The following is a 19,284-nucleotide window of genomic DNA, read 5'->3' as shown; positions in this document are numbered from 1 at the left end:
GGCCCCAGTTAACAACTCGGGGGTTCATCAGGTTTCAGTCGGACAACATCACGACTGTAGCTTACATCAACCATCAAGGAGGGACAAGAAGCTCCCTAGCGATGATGGAAGTATCAAAGATAATTCGCTGGGCAGAGTCTCACTCTTGCCACCTATCAGCAATCCACATCCCGGGAGTGGAGAACTGGGAGGCGGATTTCCTAAGTCGTCAGACTTTTCATCCGGGGGAGTGGGAACTTCATCCGGAGGTCTTTGCCCAAATACTTCGACGTTGGGGCAAACCAGAGATAGATCTCATGGCGTCTCGACAGAATGCCAAGCTTCCTTGTTACGGGTCCAGATCCAGGGATCCGGGAGCGGCCCTGGTAGATGCTTTGACAGCACCTTGGACCTTCGGGAGGGCTTATGTGTTTCCACCCTTCCCGATGCTTCCTCGATTGATTGCCAGGATCAAACAGGAGAGAGCATTGGTGATTCTGATAGCGCCTGCGTGGCCACGCTGGACCTGGTATGCAGATCTAGTGGACATGTCATCCTGTCCACCTTGGTCTCTGCCTCTGAGACAGGACCTTCTGATCCAGGGTCCCTTCAAACATCAAAATCTAATTTCTCTGAAGCTGACTGCCTGGAAATTGAACGCTTGATTTTATCAAAACGTGGATTTTCAGAGTCAGTAATTGATACCTTAATACAGGCTAGGAAGCCTGTTACCAGAAAGATTTACCATAAAATATGGCGTAAATACCTATATTGGTGCGAATCCAAAGGTTACTCTTGGAGTAAGGTTAGGATTCCTAGGATATTGTCTTTTCTACAAGAAGGTTTAGAAACGGGTTTATCCGCTAGTTCCTTAAAGGGACAGATTTCAGCTCTGTCCATTCTTTTACACAAACGTCTGTCAGAAGTTCCAGACGTTCAGGCTTTTTGTCAGGCTTTGGCCAGGATTAAGCCTGTGTTTAAATCTGTTGCTCCGCCATGGAGTTTAAACCTAGTTCTTAACGTTTTACAGGGTGTTCCGTTTGAACCCCTTCATTCCATTGATATAAAATTGTTATCTTGGAAAGTTCTGTTTTTAATGGCTATTTCCTCGGCTCGAAGAGTCTCTGAGTTATCGGCCTTACATTGTGATTCTCCTTATCTGATTTTTCATTCAGACAAGGTAGTTCTGCGTACTAAACCTGGGTTCTTACCTAAGGTGGTCACTAACAGGAATATCAATCAAGAGATTGTTGTTCCATCCTTGTGTCCAAATCCTTCTTCGAAGAAGGAACGACTTCTACACAATCTGGATGTTGTTCGTGCCCTGAAATTTTATTTACAGGCAACTAAAGATTTTCGACAAACGTCTTCCCTGTTTGTCGTTTATTCTGGTCAGAGGAGAGGTCAAAAAGCTTCTGCTACCTCTCTCTCTTTTTGGCTTCGTAGCATAATACGTTTAGCTTATGAGACTGCTGGACAGCAGCCTCCTGAAAGAATTACAGCTCATTCTACTAGAGCTGTGGCTTCCACTTGGGCCTTTAAGAATGAGGCCTCTGTTGAACAGATTTGCAAGGCTGAAACTTGGTCTTCGCTTCATACTTTTTCCAAATTTTACAAATTTGACACTTTTGCTTCTTCGGAGGCTGTTTTTGGGAGAAGGGTTCTTCAGGCAGTGGTTCCTTCCGTATAAAGATCCTGCCTGTCCCTCCCGTCATCCGTGTACTTTAGCTTTGGTATTGGTATCCCACAAGTAATGATGACCCGTGGACTGACCACACTTAACAGGAGAAAACATAATTTATGCTTACCTGATAAATTCCTTTCTCCTGTAGTGTGGTCAGTCCACGGCCCGCCCTGTTTTTTTATGGCAGGTCTAAATTTTTAAATTATACTCCAGTCACCACTGCACCCTTTAGCTTCTCCTTTCTCGTTGGTTCTCGGTCGAATGACTGGGTGTGACGTAGAGGGGAGGAGCTATATAGCAGCTCTGCTGGGTGATCCTCTTGCACTTCCTGTTGGGGAGGAGCAAATATCCCACAAGTAATGATGACCCGTGGACTGACCACACTACTGGAGAAAGGAATTTATCAGGTAAGCATAAATTATGTTTTTTTTTATTTTGGGGGGGGTTGTTATTTTATTAGGGGGCTTAGAGTAGGTGTAATTAGCTTAAAATTGTTGTAATATTTTTATAATGTTTGTAAATAATTTTTTTTATTTTTTGTAACTTAGTTCTTTTTTTATTTTTTGTACTTTAGTTAGTGTATTTATTTGTATTTATTTGTAGGTATTTGTATTTAATTTATTTAATTTATTTAATGATAGTGTAGTGTTAGGTTTAATTTTAACTTAGGTTAGGATTTATTTTACAGGTAATTTTGCATTTCTTTTAGCTAGGTAGTTATTAAATAGTTATTAACTATTTAATAGCTATTGTACCTAGTTAAAATAAATACAAAGTTACCTGTAAAATAAATATAAACCCTAAAATAGCTACAATGTAATTATTAATTACATTGTAGCTATCTTAGGGTTTATTTTACAGGTAAGTATTTAGTTTTAAATAGGATTAATTTATTTAATGATAGTGTAGTGTTAGGTGTAATTGTAACTTCGGTTAGTTTTTATTTTACAGGTAAATTTCTCTTTATTTTAGCTAGGTAGCTATTAAATAGTTAATAACTATTTAATAGTTATTCTACCTAGTTAAAATAAATTGAAAGTTGCCTGTAAAATAAAAATAAATCCTAAGATAGCTACAATATAATTATTATTTATATTGTAGCTATATTAGGGTTTATTTTAAAGGTAAGTATTTAGTTTTAAATAGGATTAATTTAGTTAATAAGAGAAATATTATTTAGATTTATTTAATTAATATTTAAGTTAGGGGGGTGTTAGAGTTAGACTTAGGTTTAGGGGTTAATAATTTTATTACAGTGGCGGCGGTGTAGGGGGGGGCAGGATAGGGGTTAATAAATTTATTATAGGTGGCGACGGTGTAGGGGGGGGCAGATTATGGGTTAATATAGGTTGCGGCGGGGTCCGGGAGCGGCGGTTTAGGGGTTAAACTATTTATTTAGTTGCGGCGAGGTCCGGGATCCGCAGGATAGGGGTTAATAACTTTATTATAGGTGGCGGCGGTATAGGGGGGGCAGGATGGGGGTTACTAGGTATAATGTAGGTGGCAGCGGTGTCCGGGAGCGGCGGTTTAGGGGTTAATACATTTATAAGAGTTGTGGCGGGGTCTAGGAGCGGCGGTTTAGGGGTTAATAACTTTATTGAGTTGCGGGGGGCTCCGGGGGTGCCGGTATAGGGGGTAGAACAGTGTAGTTTAGTGTGGGTGCTTAGTGACAGGCTAACAATAAAGTTGTCAAAAAGCCGAAGAGCAGCGAGATCAGATGAGTGATAACTCTCACAGTCCTCTGCTAATCGCCCCGTACTTGGTGCTCGGCTTTTTGACAGCTTTTTTGATAACTTAGGCGAACGTATTCAGGTCCGCGACGGCGATGGTAGGCGAGCTTAGGCGGGCGTATTGAACCGGCGATGGCAGGTAAAGTAGACGGCTTGATAACTAGAGGCCAAAGTATCCTTAAATAGCTTACCACCACAAGGGGGCAGTAGTAGGTATTCACAAATGTAACCATTTCAAGTGTTTAAACATTTCAAGTATATAGGATATCTAAATATTCTTTACACAGAGTGAAAAAATATATATAAAACTTTTTCCTATAATTTTTATCCCACTATTGCTGCCTTCCTCTTTTGGATTTCTGTAATAGACCTTTTTCACAGCAGTCATTTAGTCATGAAATAGTAGGACAAATACAGATGTTATCAATGACATTAATAAGGGTTCCATTCCATTTAGGTTTATGAGAGCCAGGTTCCTGTTATTGCTCAAGTGTAAGGGGAGGTCACACTAAATACTTGCCACTTTAGCCTATAGAAGATGTTTTTTCTGATTTTCAATACTGCATACAAATATGTGTATTTTCTGGTTGTATTCTAATAAAGAGACTGAGAAAGCTAATGGTGGCCTAAGACTTTTGCACAGTACTGTATGTTTCTTGTTTTCCCAAACAAATAAGATGTGGCATACAATGCAAATCTCTTGCCCTTTCTTTCTTTCATTACTGCTGTCACCTACAGGTGCCACTGGAAGGGGGCTGAAGTCATGCATACAAACTTATTGAGGTTAATCCTCTAAGGCAGCGGTTCCCAACCTGGGGTACGTGTACCCCTGGGGGTACTTGGCAGGCCGGTTGGGGGTACGCAAAAATATTGTTGGTAATGGCGGAAGATGCGGGGGGAGGGTCGGGGGGGGGCACTCTCAATGGGTTATCAACTAATAAGCATCGTGGAACTGTGGAAGGAAGGAGCATTTAGCCGGAAAGTGACAAATGAAGTCCTGGCCTGGCATATAGGCAGATGGGAGCCCCTGCACCTGAAATATGTGGACCGGGTGTGGATGACTCCGGTCCACATATTAATGATCACCCTGTGTCACCAGACAGCTTAGCCTCCTGCTCCACCCACCTCTGTCCCATGCACACAATTTTGACTGCAAGTTCTCAAATAGAAGCGGCACTGCAGCAGCATAGCTACGTGGACACGTGTGATAGAGCCGTTGAGAATGCGAGTCACACAGGTGAGGCAGGTCTGCATCCCCAAATAAGTTATAGTCAGTGCCGGTAAGTAAAGTACTGCTTCTAGTGCTTGCTTGATTCATACTGCTTCACTTCCAACTAAAAACGTTCATAGTGGCTGGGTGGTTAATATCGATCTGATCTCACAAATTTAAATATTTATTTTTATGATCATTACACTTTGACTCCCCCCCAGGGCCTTGTTTAGGAGCAACCAGGCAGCTGCCAAGGGCACCAGCCACACAGCAGGACTCCTGAGAATAAGATCTGAGCTTTAATCCTGTTGATACACGTAGTGTCGTATGCAATTCAGGTATAGCTTACCTCCCCTATAAAAAAGTGCTTCCTTTATTTTGAGGGATGGGTGGGGGTAATGAAGAGAGGGGGTACTCATAAATGAAAAGCCTAATCAAGGGGTACAGGAGAGAAAAAAGGTTGGGAACCGCTGCTCTAAGGTCAAACTAACTGCACTCTCTTAAAATACCACAGCCTTATGCAATATGAAAAAAAAAAAAATCTTTAATTTAGTCTAACAAATATCTCCCCAAAATGTGCATTACATGCATTTTCAAATTATTTAGTTGAAACTGACCTCAAAGGGGAAAAAATTCCTGTCATACATATGAAAAATGTCAGAATATATTTTTTTTTGGGAGGGGGGGTTGCATAAAAAAAAGGTGAAATGAAAGCTATACCATTTTGACACTGTTGTCCTTGTCTAATGGATCTTTTTTATGATCTGACTAGGATCCATCAAGCAACTCCACTTCTGTCTCTTAAATGCCACCACCGCTAAACCTAAAAACTCAACTAAATGACCTAAAATACCTCTGTAAATTTTCTTTATGACTTTAATGACATAGATTGGAAAAAAAAGAAAAAAAAAGACAATGGCCTAGCTTTGCAGACCCTTGTGAGGTTTCCAAAAGGCCTAGTGATAAAGATGAGATCATGTTCAAAATTAATAGGGCATCTCTTCACCTATATTTCCCAGTATTATGTTAGTGGGTGTTCCTGCCATTATCATCTTTAGATGTGCGAGGTGCCCAATTCATGACATCTCGTATATCACTCAAGAACCGGTAGCAATGTGCACAAATAATAATTAACAACCGTAACACACATGCTTACTAAACAGTTTCCGGTTTATATGTGTAATTGTAAAATATTTATGTCTGTTTTGCTATGATACAGAAGTCTTTCCAGAACATTCTAAAGGTGTGGTCTGGATTTTTCACCTACACTTTAGCCCAGCATGTAGAATCCATGCCCTTGTGAAGTATATTGTGGTCATGTTTTCATATTTTAGCTTTAGAAGGGTAGTCTCATTTTTATTTTATTTTTCTCTGTTTTCAAGTTTTCTTTTTTTCATATATACCATAGACTTTTTTTTTTTATTTTTTTTTTTAAGGTGTTTTTTTTGTGATGCTAACTTGTTCTACGCGGCAGGATGTGAACAGATAAGGTAAGATAGATGCAGCTCAGTGGATCATAATGGAGAATGACTCGCTACTAGCAGCTTTCATGAGGAGCAGGTACAAATTTATTTTATTTTATTTTTTTCTTTGCAAGATTTGCAAATGGGTTTTATTGTACATCTTTGGTCAAACATTAGTGCTAAGATATTATTTTTTCCTAATGAAGTGTAGGATTTTGGTACCTTCAATATTATTTCACTTGCAAGGGAGCGCACATCTAGCATGTGCAGGCACCTTAAAGGGACACTGAACCCAAATTTTTTTTCTTTCGTGATTCAGATAGAGCATGCAATTTTAAGCAACTTTCTAATTTACTCCTATTATCAATTTTTATTCGTTCTCTTGCTATCTTTATTTGAAAAATAAGGCATCTAAGCTATTTTTTTGATTCAGACCTCTGGACAGCAGTTTTTTTATTGGTGGATGAATTTATCCACCAATCAGCAAGGACAACTCAGGTTGTTCATCAAAAATGGGCCGGCATCTAAACTTACATTCTTTTATTTCAAATAAAGATACCAAGAGAATAAAGATAATTTGATAATAGGAGTAAATTAGAAAGTTGCTTAAAATTGCATGCTCTATCTGAATCACAAAATAAAAAATTTGGGTTCAGTGTCCCTTTAATGTTATTTCCTACCTCAGTTCATTCCGGCCAAAACAGGAATTCACTTTTCAATAGAAGCATTTTTGCAATATACATGTATTAGCAAAAATGCTTCTAGTAAAAGCTATAGCCGTTTCGAAAGTGTATTTAAGTATGCACCGTGCACCACCATGTTTAACAAAGCACGTGCTCAGAGAGCCTAAGGTGCTTGTATAATCTGGTAATGACTTAGGGCTAGATTATAAGAGGAGCACAATACATTGCTTCCGCAAAAGCGATATATGCGCTCCATTTAGTAATACCAGTGCACGCAAATGTGTGCTGGTATTACAGGTTAGGTGCAATGCGTGTCCTTGCGTTTGCAATGCACAGAAGCCTTGCACTCACGAGAGTGTGCTTCAATAGGCTCCAATGGGAGCCTTGCTCTCATGCCGTGAGACACGTCATGAGAACTAGCGCAGCAAAGGTGGTAAGTCGTGCAGCAGATTGTAAATATATATGTATATGAATATATACATATACAGTATATTTATGTGTGAATATGTGTATATACACATATTAACACATAAATATATATGTATATAAGCATACAAATATATATACAAACTGCAGAAGTAGAAGAAATACAATCCAAACGTGCTTTAAATTTAAAACGTCAACAAATGCTTTATTTCAGCTGAAACATATAGGACAAACACTACTCCACTCGCCACAGCTTAGATCCGACGCATATCCTGCAATAATCGGCACTTCATCAGGGATACATTCAGCTGCATCATACTCTCCTTAACCCTTTGAGTGCTAAGCACTTTCCCACCTGGGTGCTAAGATTTTTTTAATGTTTTTTTTATTTTTTTATTTTTTTAACAATTTTTTCTAACTTTTTTTTAATTTTTTTCAAACCCCCAAGACTTACAATTTTGGAAAGGTTAGGCGATTACCTTTCCAATGGTGGGTCTTGGGGGTCTGTAGCTGCTGTAGCTGCATACAGAGATATATTCCTATATTAAAAAATTACCAAAAATTTATGGAGGTTGTAAAAGGAGGTATAAGATGTGTATCTAGGAAAGCAGAGACCATAGAGAATACCCTCAAACAAGATTTTTAGTCTAAACCAGTATCTGAGGGCATGAGATGGCTAAAAAAGAGGAGTGGCAATTTTAGATGTGGTGGACAACCTTGCAAACCATGCAGTTTTATTAAAAGAGGAGATAAATTTACCTCAACTGTTACAGAGAAGGAATTTGCTATTGACCAGCACCTAGATTGTAACTCCAGGTTTGTAATATATCTGGTTACCTGTAAACTATGCAAAAATCAAAACACAGGAAGGACTACACGATTACTAAAAGATATAATCTGAGAGCACTTGTTGTCTCTGGAGGCTGAGGTTCCAAGAACACCAGTAGCAAGACACTTTGCTTCCCAAAGGCTAGGGGGCAAATTTCATAAAGCACAAATTGACTATGTCCAATCTCTCTTTAAATTACAAGGTATAGATCAGGTACCTAAGAAAATAACAGGAGGGGACCGTATGATGACACTTGATAGAAAGGAGGTGTATTGGATATACACCCTAAAGACAGGGAGCCCCCAGGGATAAATGAGGTAGCTGATGAAAAACTGTTTACTGGTTTGTAATAGTGAGGGTTTTATACTTGATAATCCCTACTGTGTAAATAATGAGACTATGACTAAATCACATCAGTTTTGCTAAGCTTAGGAAATAGTAGATGGATGTATTGGAACTTGGATGTTTATTGGAAGTATATCGTTCCTATTATATTCCAGAACCTCTTAGCTTGAATGTATTTCTTATTTAAAATTCTATCCCTTGTGTTATCTTTCAAGTATCTGTTCATGTTAACATCTACATTCTGTAGTGAGACAGTGATGCTGTAATAAATTAGATATTGTTGGTGATTATATAATACTCGGCGCACTACGGAAAAATTATATACATTTTTTAAATATTTCTATAGATTGTATGCTACTAAAACTTAAATTCTAGCTATAGTGGACAGTGAATATACTATATCAAATTTAATCATTTAAATTTAATTAGGTAAACACTTATTCTGGGGTTTATGATGAATTGACTTTATATGACTAATTATAAGGAGATAAATTGTACCAGGATGAAATATTGCTAACTTCTTTCTTTTGCAAATAGTTTACATGTTTACACGTAATGCAAGCAAGATTGTACATTGTATGTTCCTTTAAAATTTATTGTATATTTTTACTTTTGTGTATGTACCTTTAAGGTTAAGGGTTAATTAAATGTGTACTTAAGGAGGGTATAATGCAGCTGAATGTATCCCTGACAAAGTGCCGATTACGTCAGGAAACGCGTCGGATCTCAGCTGTGGCGAGTGGAGTGGTGTTTGTCCTATATGTTTTTCCTGAAATAAAGCATTTGTTGATGTTTTAAATTTAAAGCACGTTTGGATCGTATTTCTTCGTATTTCTTCTACTTCTGCTGTATATCTTGTTGGCGAGTGGGAACCCACCTGGAGGCTACGGTCAACTCTGTGAAGCTACTTCCTCCCGGACTGGTGTTAGTGGAACGGATTAAAGGAGACCGCTATCCCGCATAGTGGGGCCGGTACTGTGAGTAGAAAGCGGTTTTTAGAATTTGTGCCATTTACCTCGTAAGTTTAGTGTGCTGGTCTTTACAAATGATACAAGATGTTATACCTGAATACTCACTGCAACACTGTTGCTAATTGCAATGTGTATATTGCATCAGATTGTTCATTACGTAGGTTTATGCACAGGGTGTCAGACCAATTATACTAAGCAGCTTAACAGAGATATTTAATACTTTGTAACTTCGCTATAAGCATTGGAACATGGAACACTTGGTTTACTTTGAAAGGGAAAAGGCATACACGGCTGTATTTAGCGTGAAAGCCTTCCCTGTGTTCATATGAACTTTTATAATCTGGATGAGAGTGTGTTGCATATATACAGCGGAATGTGTTGTATTTCCTACAAATATATATATATATATATATACTGTATATATATATAGAAAAAATAACTCATTTTTTCTATAATGAGTTATTTTTTCTATATTTTGTGCGTAGTGGAGGATTTTAAACTCACCTTTTATCTCCCCCTAATTTAAAATGTTGTTATATATATATATATATATATATATATATATATATATATATATATATATATATATATATATATATATATATATATATATATATATATACAGGTAGCCCTCAGTGGGGTTAGGTTCCAGAAGGAATGGTTGTAAACCGAAACCGTTGTAAATTGAAACCCAGTTTATAATGTAAGTCAATGGGAAGTAAGGGAGATAGGTTCCAGGCCCCTCTCAAAATTGTCATAAGTAACACTTAATACATTATTAAAATGAAGACTTTAAATGCTAGACAGCATTATAAACCTAATAAAATAATCACACAACACAAAATATATAATTAAACTAAGTTAAATGAGCAAAAACATTTGCTAAACAGCATTATAAACCTAATAAAATAATCACACAACACAGACTTCACTTGCATTTTTCTGCAAACAGTTCTTTCTGTGCATTCCAATCTGGACTGAGTTATAGACAGGAAGATCTTGTTCCTTTGAAATCTGCTCGATAGCTCAGGTCTGGTTAAACTGATTCATTTCAGCTTGCTTGGCTTTGCTGCAACACAAGCGGACAGCTCCACCTACTGGCTATTTTAATAAATGCACTGCTTCTCAATGCTTTTTAATAGCAGTCACATGACTGGAAAAAAAGGTTGTTATTGTGAAACGGTGTAAATTGAACCATTGTAAAACGAGGGCCACCTGTATATATATATATATATATATATATATATACAGGGAACACAAAGTTTCCATAGATCGCTATGCCATCTTTTGTCTAAAACCCTGCACCCGCCAACTTTAACCCCTTATAACTGCTTTTTGCAGTTTTTTTTTTTAAATAAAGAAAAGAATATTCTTATTTTGGGGGCAATTGGGCGTTATTTTGAAAATTAACCAGAGATCTGACCTTTGGTTAATTTTGAGCGCTAATTGCTACCGTGAGCACTTGTAATGGCTGGTTATTTATCTTATGCCCATAAACGGGCAAATTTGCCCCTTACGGCTGTGCTATAAATTAGCGCTCCACTTGTAATCTAGCCCTAAATTTGTTAATTGCTGACATGATAAAAGTCCCTCTTGCGCTTTGAGCAGCTGCAGTATTTAAAATGCTGAGGCACTAAAAATATCTAGCTAAGCTTCCCATTCATGTGCAGAGAAAAATGCTAACACTAAAACAGTGATGGCTTTTACTAGAAGCATTTTTGCCAGTACATGTGTATTGAAAATATGTTTCTATCCAAAGATGTAATTCATCTTTGTGCATTTAAATTTTGACTGGGATGTCCCTTTATAGGAAGGTTACTATGAAATCTCATAAGATTTAATTGAAATCTCATGAGATCATAGTAAAACAAAGTGTGACTTCAACAAACAGCTGACAGTAGCTGAATGATAACTTCAACAGAACACTTACTATTATGAGAAAAATACATTTTGAGGTAAAACATCTTCCTTATTTACATATATATGTTAATGTGAAATTATTATTTTTAGGTTTTTACAGTTATGCTGCATCATTTACAAGTGATTTAGCATATGGATATTATGTTCTTTAAAAGTAACTTCGACTATAATGCATAATAAACCTGATATCAGAACTTTTTGTTCTAAAAGAGTTAAAAAAAAATAATCAGAAAAACACAAGGCGTTTCTCACCTTAAATGGTCCATTGGAGTACATTGTCTGAAAACTATATGCAAATCCTAGGGAGAACACACGTTCAATCCATCCCTTCATGATTGAAGGCAGTCCAAACCAGTAAAGAGGGAACTGTAACAAAAAGCAATACATAATTTGTTCTACATGCAGATATCTACAAAGACACAATGAAAAAAATGTATGAATATTTCAACTTGGGCGTATAATTTATTTACAAAGTAGTCTTACAATTTTGATCTTATATCTACATTTTACTGTTTATTTTGTTGTGCACAGAGTTTTTTTTTTCAATTCAGTGCTGAGAGGGACACTAAGCACTAAATAAATGCTTGTTGAAATTAAGGCGGGTGGGTGGCACGGAGTGGGCCTACGCTGCAGAAAAGATTTTAAGTGAGGGAAGCAGGGGTCAAGTCAAACGGGAACACATGGGAACGGAATTCCTGCACAATTTTTGCAGGAGGAACTAAGTTCCCTCTGGACAGAGAACAGAAACGCTTCAGTAAACACTGCTGCTGCTGGTGGGAGTAGATGGAGCACAGTCTGGTAAGAGGGATAGTGAGATCCTCTAGTAATGGGCAGTAACACTTCCTACAATGCACTAAATGTAAGACTGTCAGGGGTCCTGCTGTGTGATCACCCTGCACTGTGTGGAACACATGGTGCTTACATTTCTGTGTGACTTGCTCTGGGATTATTTAGCTCCCCTCAGCAGAAATAGGACTGTTGCACCTTAAGTGGGTAAGACTCTGTGACAGAGGAGGAAGGATTCTCAGGCCCAAAGGCAACCATTCAACCCTTCATTGGATTTAATTTGCTTTCATTAACCAAAGTGTATAGATTTTATACATATAAATACAGTGTGTGTGTGTGTGTGTGTATATATATATATATATATATATATATATATATATATATATATATATATATATATAAAACAATATTAATTGTGAGGGGTGGTGGAAGTCTTGGTGACTTCCCACACTTTTTTTGTAGGACTTGGCCCCTAGAGGGAAGAGATGCTACACTACAGAAAAAAAGGGTATCAGGGTGTGCCTACTGTAGCAATCTCATGGAGGGGAAGGTGGGGGACCGCTACAATAGAGACATTTAAAAAAAAAATACAAAAGTAAATACCCCCCCTATAAACTAGGTACTTGCAGATAGCTGCCAGTACCTAAGAGGTTGTTAACAATTGGGAGGAGGGAGGGTTAGAGATCTATTTGGGAGGGATCAGGGAGGCAGTAGGGAAAGGGGGATCCTACACTTAAAACCCCCCAACAAAACAGTAAATAAATAACATTATTAAAAAATAAAACTAAACTGTCATACTGACAGACTGTCTACCAGAACTTAAGATGGTGGTCAGGAGTATGGGTATGTGGGGGAGAGAGCTGTTTAGAAGGGTTCAGGGAGGTGGAAGTGTCAAGTGGAAGGGTAATCCCTGCATTAAAATACTATTACCTTTACCAACTAACTAATTAACCCCTTTACTGCCAGGATTTTCAGAAGTGTGGTGTGCAGTTGCAATTAGCTGACTTCTAATTGCTAAAAACTAATTGCAAAGCCATGCATGTCTGCTATTTCTTAATAAAAGTGACCCCAGATAACCTTTTACAACCATTTGTCTTATGACTGCAGTATTTATGTGTAAATAATTTCAGTGAGAAACCCAAAGTTTGTGAAAAAGTTAACAATTTTTTTTAATATGATCGCATTTGCCGGCAAAACGGTGGCATATATATATATATATATATATATATATATATATATATATATATATATATATATATATATATATATATATATATATATATATATAGTTTTGATAGGTAAATAAAAAATAAGGCTCTATTTCTGGTTAAATGGAGTGATAGAAAAAATGCTAAAAATAATTTGGTATTTTGGGTAAAATTTCTCTGAAATTCCCGGTAGCAAAGGGGTTAAAGAGATGATAATTGGTAACAGTGAGTTAATCTTTAGTTTTAAATTAAGAATAACCCAGCTATACATCATTAAACATTTTCTTTCTCAACGTTGCATCAATTATATATTATAGTTTATGTTATGTAAAATTTCTCTTTAAGAGTTTTTTTTTTTCTAATTTAAATTTTGTATCTTCTCGTGGATTTGAATGACAGAAAACTAGAAAAAAATAAGCTGCCATAAGATGTTTATTTGCAATAAAATTCTGACGGCAACAGAACAATCTTCTACCTAAATGAGAAAAAAATAACACTTTAGATATCAGCTCATATCATGGTAACATCTAGTTAAACACGAGTAAAATAAACAAAAAAACAGGTTTTTCAGGGGAATTAAGCACAACTTTTTACAGACCTTCATAGAAGAAAAAGACTGGCAGTCAATGCAGGTTGTTACTTCACTATCAATATAAATTTGGGACATATACAAACACTTCTATAAATTAAAACATGCTGTTTGAACAATGTTTTGTAATCTTTATATCATAAAAACAATGGTATTCACCAACATGTGAACTGAGCATGTGGAAGAAGTTATATAATAAAATACAGTAAGGAAAAAGTGTGAACTGTAAAGAAATGTCACTCAAAACAGATAAAAACAAGGTTTTCAAGAACTCCTAGATGAAGAATGTAAGAGGTCAAATCATTCTGGGGGAATATCTTCAGAATACCAATGTCAAATGGTCTATATGCCCCTGCATATTGGGGGTATTAGCATGGCAGATTTATGCATTTGAAAAGTGTGGGAAAAGAGAGTTGTTGGGTTTTCAAATAGAATAAGTTTTAATGTAAAAATCCCATGAACCTCCATTCTGGACATTTAGTATAGAAATCCTGATGAACTGGAATATGGCTGTGCAATATAACAGGAAGTGACATAAGAGTAAATAATACTTCATGATGTAACACAATTACCTGGAATATCACAAGGTCAGATGCTTCAACCTTCTTTTGCTCTTCCACGATATCTTTAGAAAGGCGTCCCTCCTTATATGCCAGCAGCGTCTCTGGACCATATTTGAATTTGCTGGGGTCTGAGGGGCTTCCTGTTTCCCAATGCCAAGAAGAAAAGTTGATGGTTGAAAATGTGAAATATCAATGTCTCTAACCAGAACAATGTTGAATGAATTAGGCGCCTTAAAAAAAACAAAAACTAAAAACACCTCTAAGAATGTATGCTTTTTGTTTTCTCCTGAATTTATATAATATACGCACACACAAAATAAAGAAACACAATAAAATCCAATTATAATTTTTTTTGAAAAGTTGTGTTTTTTTAATTTATTTATTAATTTATTTGATATAATTTTTTATGTATTTATTATTACATTAAAGTCATAATCTAGCTATATATCTATCTACCTATATATATCTATTTGAATCACACATCAATCACTTCATTGCATATGCAAAATATCTGCATTTAAAATAAACGCTTTAAAAGCCTTTGAAAAATATAATTTTAATGGCAAAATTTGCATTGTTTTGCTTTCCAAACACTGTGTGTGTGTGTTTTTCCCCTATGCATAATTAAACATTTTGGGCCTGATTATGAGTGGAGCTCAAAATATTGCTTACGCGAGCACGATATTTGCGCTGCACTCAGTAATACCAGCGCAAGCAAATGTGCGCTGGTATTACAATTAAAGCGCAATGCGAATGCGACCTCGTGTTCGCATTGCATGAAAGCTTTGCACTCATGAGAGTGCGCTTCCATATGCTCCAATGGAAGTCTTGATTTTATGCCATGAGATATGGCAGAGAACCTAGCGCAACAAAGGGGGTATCGAGCAGCAAATATTAAATATATATGTATATGAATATATATATTTTATTTAATTAAAAACTACAACACACATTATTTTGGGGGCAATTGGGGCACATTTTGAAAATTAACCAGAGATCTGATCTCTGGTTAATTTTTGGAGCACTAATTGCTGTGAGCACGTGTTAGCGATAACCAGCCACTTGTAATGGCTGGTTATTTATCGCACGCCGTAATCGATAAATTAGTGCTCCACTTGTAATGTAGCCTTTTAAGGGGAGTTACAGTCTGTCCCTTTAAAGGGACAGTAAAAGCTCTGTGATTTTTATATAAAACATTTAGTTATGCACAATTAAACAACTTTGCAATATATTTTACCACTTTTCTTAAAGGGACAGTAAAGTCCCAAAAAAACTTTCATGATTCAAATAGGGCATGTAATTTTAAACAACTTTCCAATTTACTTTTATCACCAATTTTGCTTTGTTCTCTTGGTATTCTTAGTTGAAAGCTAAACCTAGGAGGTTCATATGCTATTTTCTTAGACCGCCTCTAACTGAATTGAATTTTGACAGTTTTTCACTACTAGAGGGCGTTAGTTCATGTGTTTCATATAGATAACATTGAACTCACGCACGTGAATTTACCAAGAAGTGAGCACTGATTGGCTAAAATGCAAGTATGTGAAAAGAACTGAAATAAGGGGGCAGTTTGCAAAGGCATAGATACAAGGTAATTACAGAGGTCAAAAGTGTATTATTATAACTGTGATGGTTATGCAAAAATCGGGAATAGGTAATAAAGGGGTTATCTATCTTTTTAAACAACAAAATTTCTGGTGTTGACTGTCCCTTTAAATTTAGCTCTGAAAATTTAGCAATTTCTAATTTTCAGAATTAGAAATGCACCTGCTGACTTTTCAAGGCTGCATATCTGTCCCCAATTGAATGTATTAGATAGCACCTGCAAAACAATACTTTTTATACTAAATTTGTAACATTGACTAGCCTTGTTGTCTGTGGACTAAAACCCAGACTGGCTCCTTTAAATAATCCAAATGGCAAGTGGGGTTTTGCTATTGAACAAATAATTGCATTAAAAAAGAAGTTAATTTGTTTAAAAAAAGACATGAAACCCAAAATCTTTCTTTCTCCAACATAGGTGTGTCCGGTCCACGGCGTCATCCTTACTTGTGGGATATTCTCTTCCCCAACAGGAAATGGCAAAGAGCCCAGCAAAGCTGGTCACATGATCCCTCCTAGGCTCCGCCTTCCCCAGTCATTCTCTTTGCCGTTGTACAGGCAACATCTCCACGGGATGGCTTAGAGTTTTTTGGTGTTTAACTGTAGTTTTTATTATTCAATCAAGAGTTTGTTATTTTAAAATAGTGCTGGTATGTACTATTTACTCTGAAACAGAAAAGAGATGAAGATTTCTGTTTGTAAGAGGAAAATGATTTTAGCAACCGTTACTAAAATCGATGGCTGTTTCCACACAGGACTGTTGAGAGGAATTAACTTCAGTTGGGGGAAACAGTGAGCAGACTTTTGCTGCTTGAGGTATGACACATTTCTAACAAGACGATGTAATGCTGGAAGCTGTCATTTTCCCTATGGGATCCGGTAAGCCATTTTTATTACATAAGAAAAAAAGGGCTTCACAAGGGCTTTTAAGACTGTAGACATTTTCTGGGCTAAAACGATTGATATATAAGCATATTTTATACTTTATAGCTTTGAGGAATTATTTTATTCTTGGGAATTATGTAAAATAACCGGCAGGCACTGTATTGGACACCTTATTCTCTAGGGGCTTTCCCTAATCATAGGCAGAGCCTCATTTTCGCGCCTCTATTGCGCACTTGTTTTTGGGAAGCATGACATGCAGATGCATGTGTGAGGAGCTCTGATACATAGAAAAGACTTTCTGAAGGCGTCATTTGGTATCGTATTCCCCTTTGGGCTTGGTTGGGTCTCAGCAAAGCAGATACCAGGGACTGTAAAGGGGTTAAATATAAAAACGGCTCCGGTTCCGTTATTTTAAGAGTTAAAGCTTTCAAATTTGGTGTGCAATACTTTTAAGGCTTTAAGACACTGTGGTGAAATTTTGGTGAATTTTGAACAATTCCTTCATACTTTTTCACATTTGCAGTAATAAAGTGTGTTCAGTTTAAAATTTAAAGTGACAGTAACGGTTTTATTTTAAAACGTTTTTTGTACTTTGTTATCAAGTTTATGCCTGTTTAACATGTCTGAACTACCAGATAGACTGTGTTCTGTATGTGGGGAAGCCAAGGTTCCTTCTCATTTAAATAGATGTGATTTATGTGACACAAAATTTAGAGAAAATGATGCCCAAGATGATTCCTCAAGTGAGGGGAGTAAGCATGGTACTGCATCATCCCCTCCTTCGTCTACACCAGTCTTGCCCACAAAGGAGGCCCCTAGTACATCTAGTGCGCCAATACTCCTTACTATGCAACAATTAACGGCTGTAATGGATAATTCTATCAAAAACATTTTAGCCAAAATGCCCACTTATCAGCGAAAGCGCGACTGCTCTGTTTTAGAAAATACTGAAGAGCATGAGGACGCTGATGATATTGGTTCTGAAGTGCCCCTACACCAGTCTGAGGGGGCCAGGGAGGTTTTGTCTGAGGGAGAAATTTCAGATTCAGGGAAAATTTCTCAACAAGCTGAACCTGATGTGATTACATTTAAATTTAAATTGGAACATCTCCGCGCCCTGCTTAAGGAGGTGTTATCTACTCTGGATGATTGTGAGAATTTGGTCATTCCAGAGAAATTATGTAAAATGGACAAGTTCCTAGAGGTCCCGGGGCCCCCCCGAAGCTTTTCCTATACCCAAGCGGGTGGCGGACATTGTAAATAAAGAATGGGAAAGGCCCGGCATACCTTTCGTCCCTCCCCCCTATATTTAAGAAATTGTTTCCTATGGTCGACCCCAGAAAGGACTTATGGCAGACAGTCCCCAAGGTCGAGGGGGGCGGTTTCTACTCTAAACAAACACACCACTATACCCATAGAAGATAGTTGTGCTTTCAAAGATCCTATGGATAAAAAATTAGAGGGTTTGCTTAAAAAGATGTTTGTTCAGCAAGGTTACCTTCTACAACCAATTTCATGCATTGTTCCTGTCACTACAGCGGCGTGTTTCTGGTTCGATGAACTAGAAAAGGCGCTCAATAAAGATTCTTCTTATGAGGAGATTTTGGACAGAATTCATGCGCTCAAATTGGCTAACTCTTTCACCCTAGACGCCACTTTGCAATTGGCTAGATTAGCGGCGAAAAATTCTGGGTTTGCTATTGTGGCGCGCAGAGCGCTTTGGCTAAAATCTTGGTCAGCGGATGCGTCTTCCAAGAACAAATTGCTTAACATTCCTTTCAAGGGGAAAACGCTGTTTGGCCCTGACTTGAAAGAGATTATTTCTGATATCACTGGGGGCAAGGGCCCACGCCCTTCCTCAGGATAGGTCTTTCAAGGCCAAAATAAACCTAATTTTCGTCCCTTTCGCAGAAACGGACCAGCCCCAAGTGCCTACGTCCTCTAAGCAAGAGGGTAATACTTCTCAAGCCAAGCCAGCCTGGAGGCCAATGCAAGGCTGGAACAAAGGTAAGCAGGCCAAGAAACCCTGCCACTGCTACCAAGACAGCATGAGATGTTGGCCCCCGATCCGGGACCGGATCTGGTGGGGGGCAGACTCTCTTCGCTCAGGCTTGGGCAAGAGATGTTCTGGATCCTTGGGCGCTAGAAATAGTCCTCCCAAGGTTATCTTCTGGAATTCAAGGGGCTTCCCTCAAGGTTCCATCGTTCAAAATGGAAACCATTCGAACAATTCTTCCTTCCATCCAGGAAGGTCAATTCATGACCACGGTGGATTTAAAGGATGCGTATCTACATATTCCTATCCACAAGGAACATCATCGGTTCCTAAGGTTCGCATTTCTGGACAAGCATTACCAGTTTGTGGCACTTCCGTTCGGATTAGCCACTGCTCCAAGAATTTTCACAAAGGT

At 37.6% G+C, this 19,284-nt stretch overlaps 1 protein-coding gene across 1 annotated transcript in view; it reads right to left on the bottom strand.

The window, feature by feature from the left end:
* The window catches only part of LOC128646053 (NAD(P)H dehydrogenase [quinone] 1-like), a 57,319-nt gene that overhangs the window by 19,802 nt on the left and 18,233 nt on the right, over positions 1–19,284 (bottom strand). Inside the window, exons 3-4 of the mRNA XM_053699471.1 lie at positions 14,396–14,526; positions 11,493–11,606 (exon numbers count right to left, since the gene is read on the bottom strand). Of these exons, the coding sequence (XP_053555446.1) occupies positions 11,493–11,606; positions 14,396–14,526 (245 nt within the window). The remainder of the gene's footprint in view (positions 1–11,492; positions 11,607–14,395; positions 14,527–19,284) is intronic.

The sequence above is a fragment of the Bombina bombina genome, chromosome 1, assembly GCF_027579735.1.
Source record: "Bombina bombina isolate aBomBom1 chromosome 1, aBomBom1.pri, whole genome shotgun sequence".
NCBI classification, from domain to species: Eukaryota; Metazoa; Chordata; class Amphibia; order Anura; family Bombinatoridae; genus Bombina; species Bombina bombina.
This window is presented reverse-complemented; position numbering and strand designations above follow the sequence as displayed.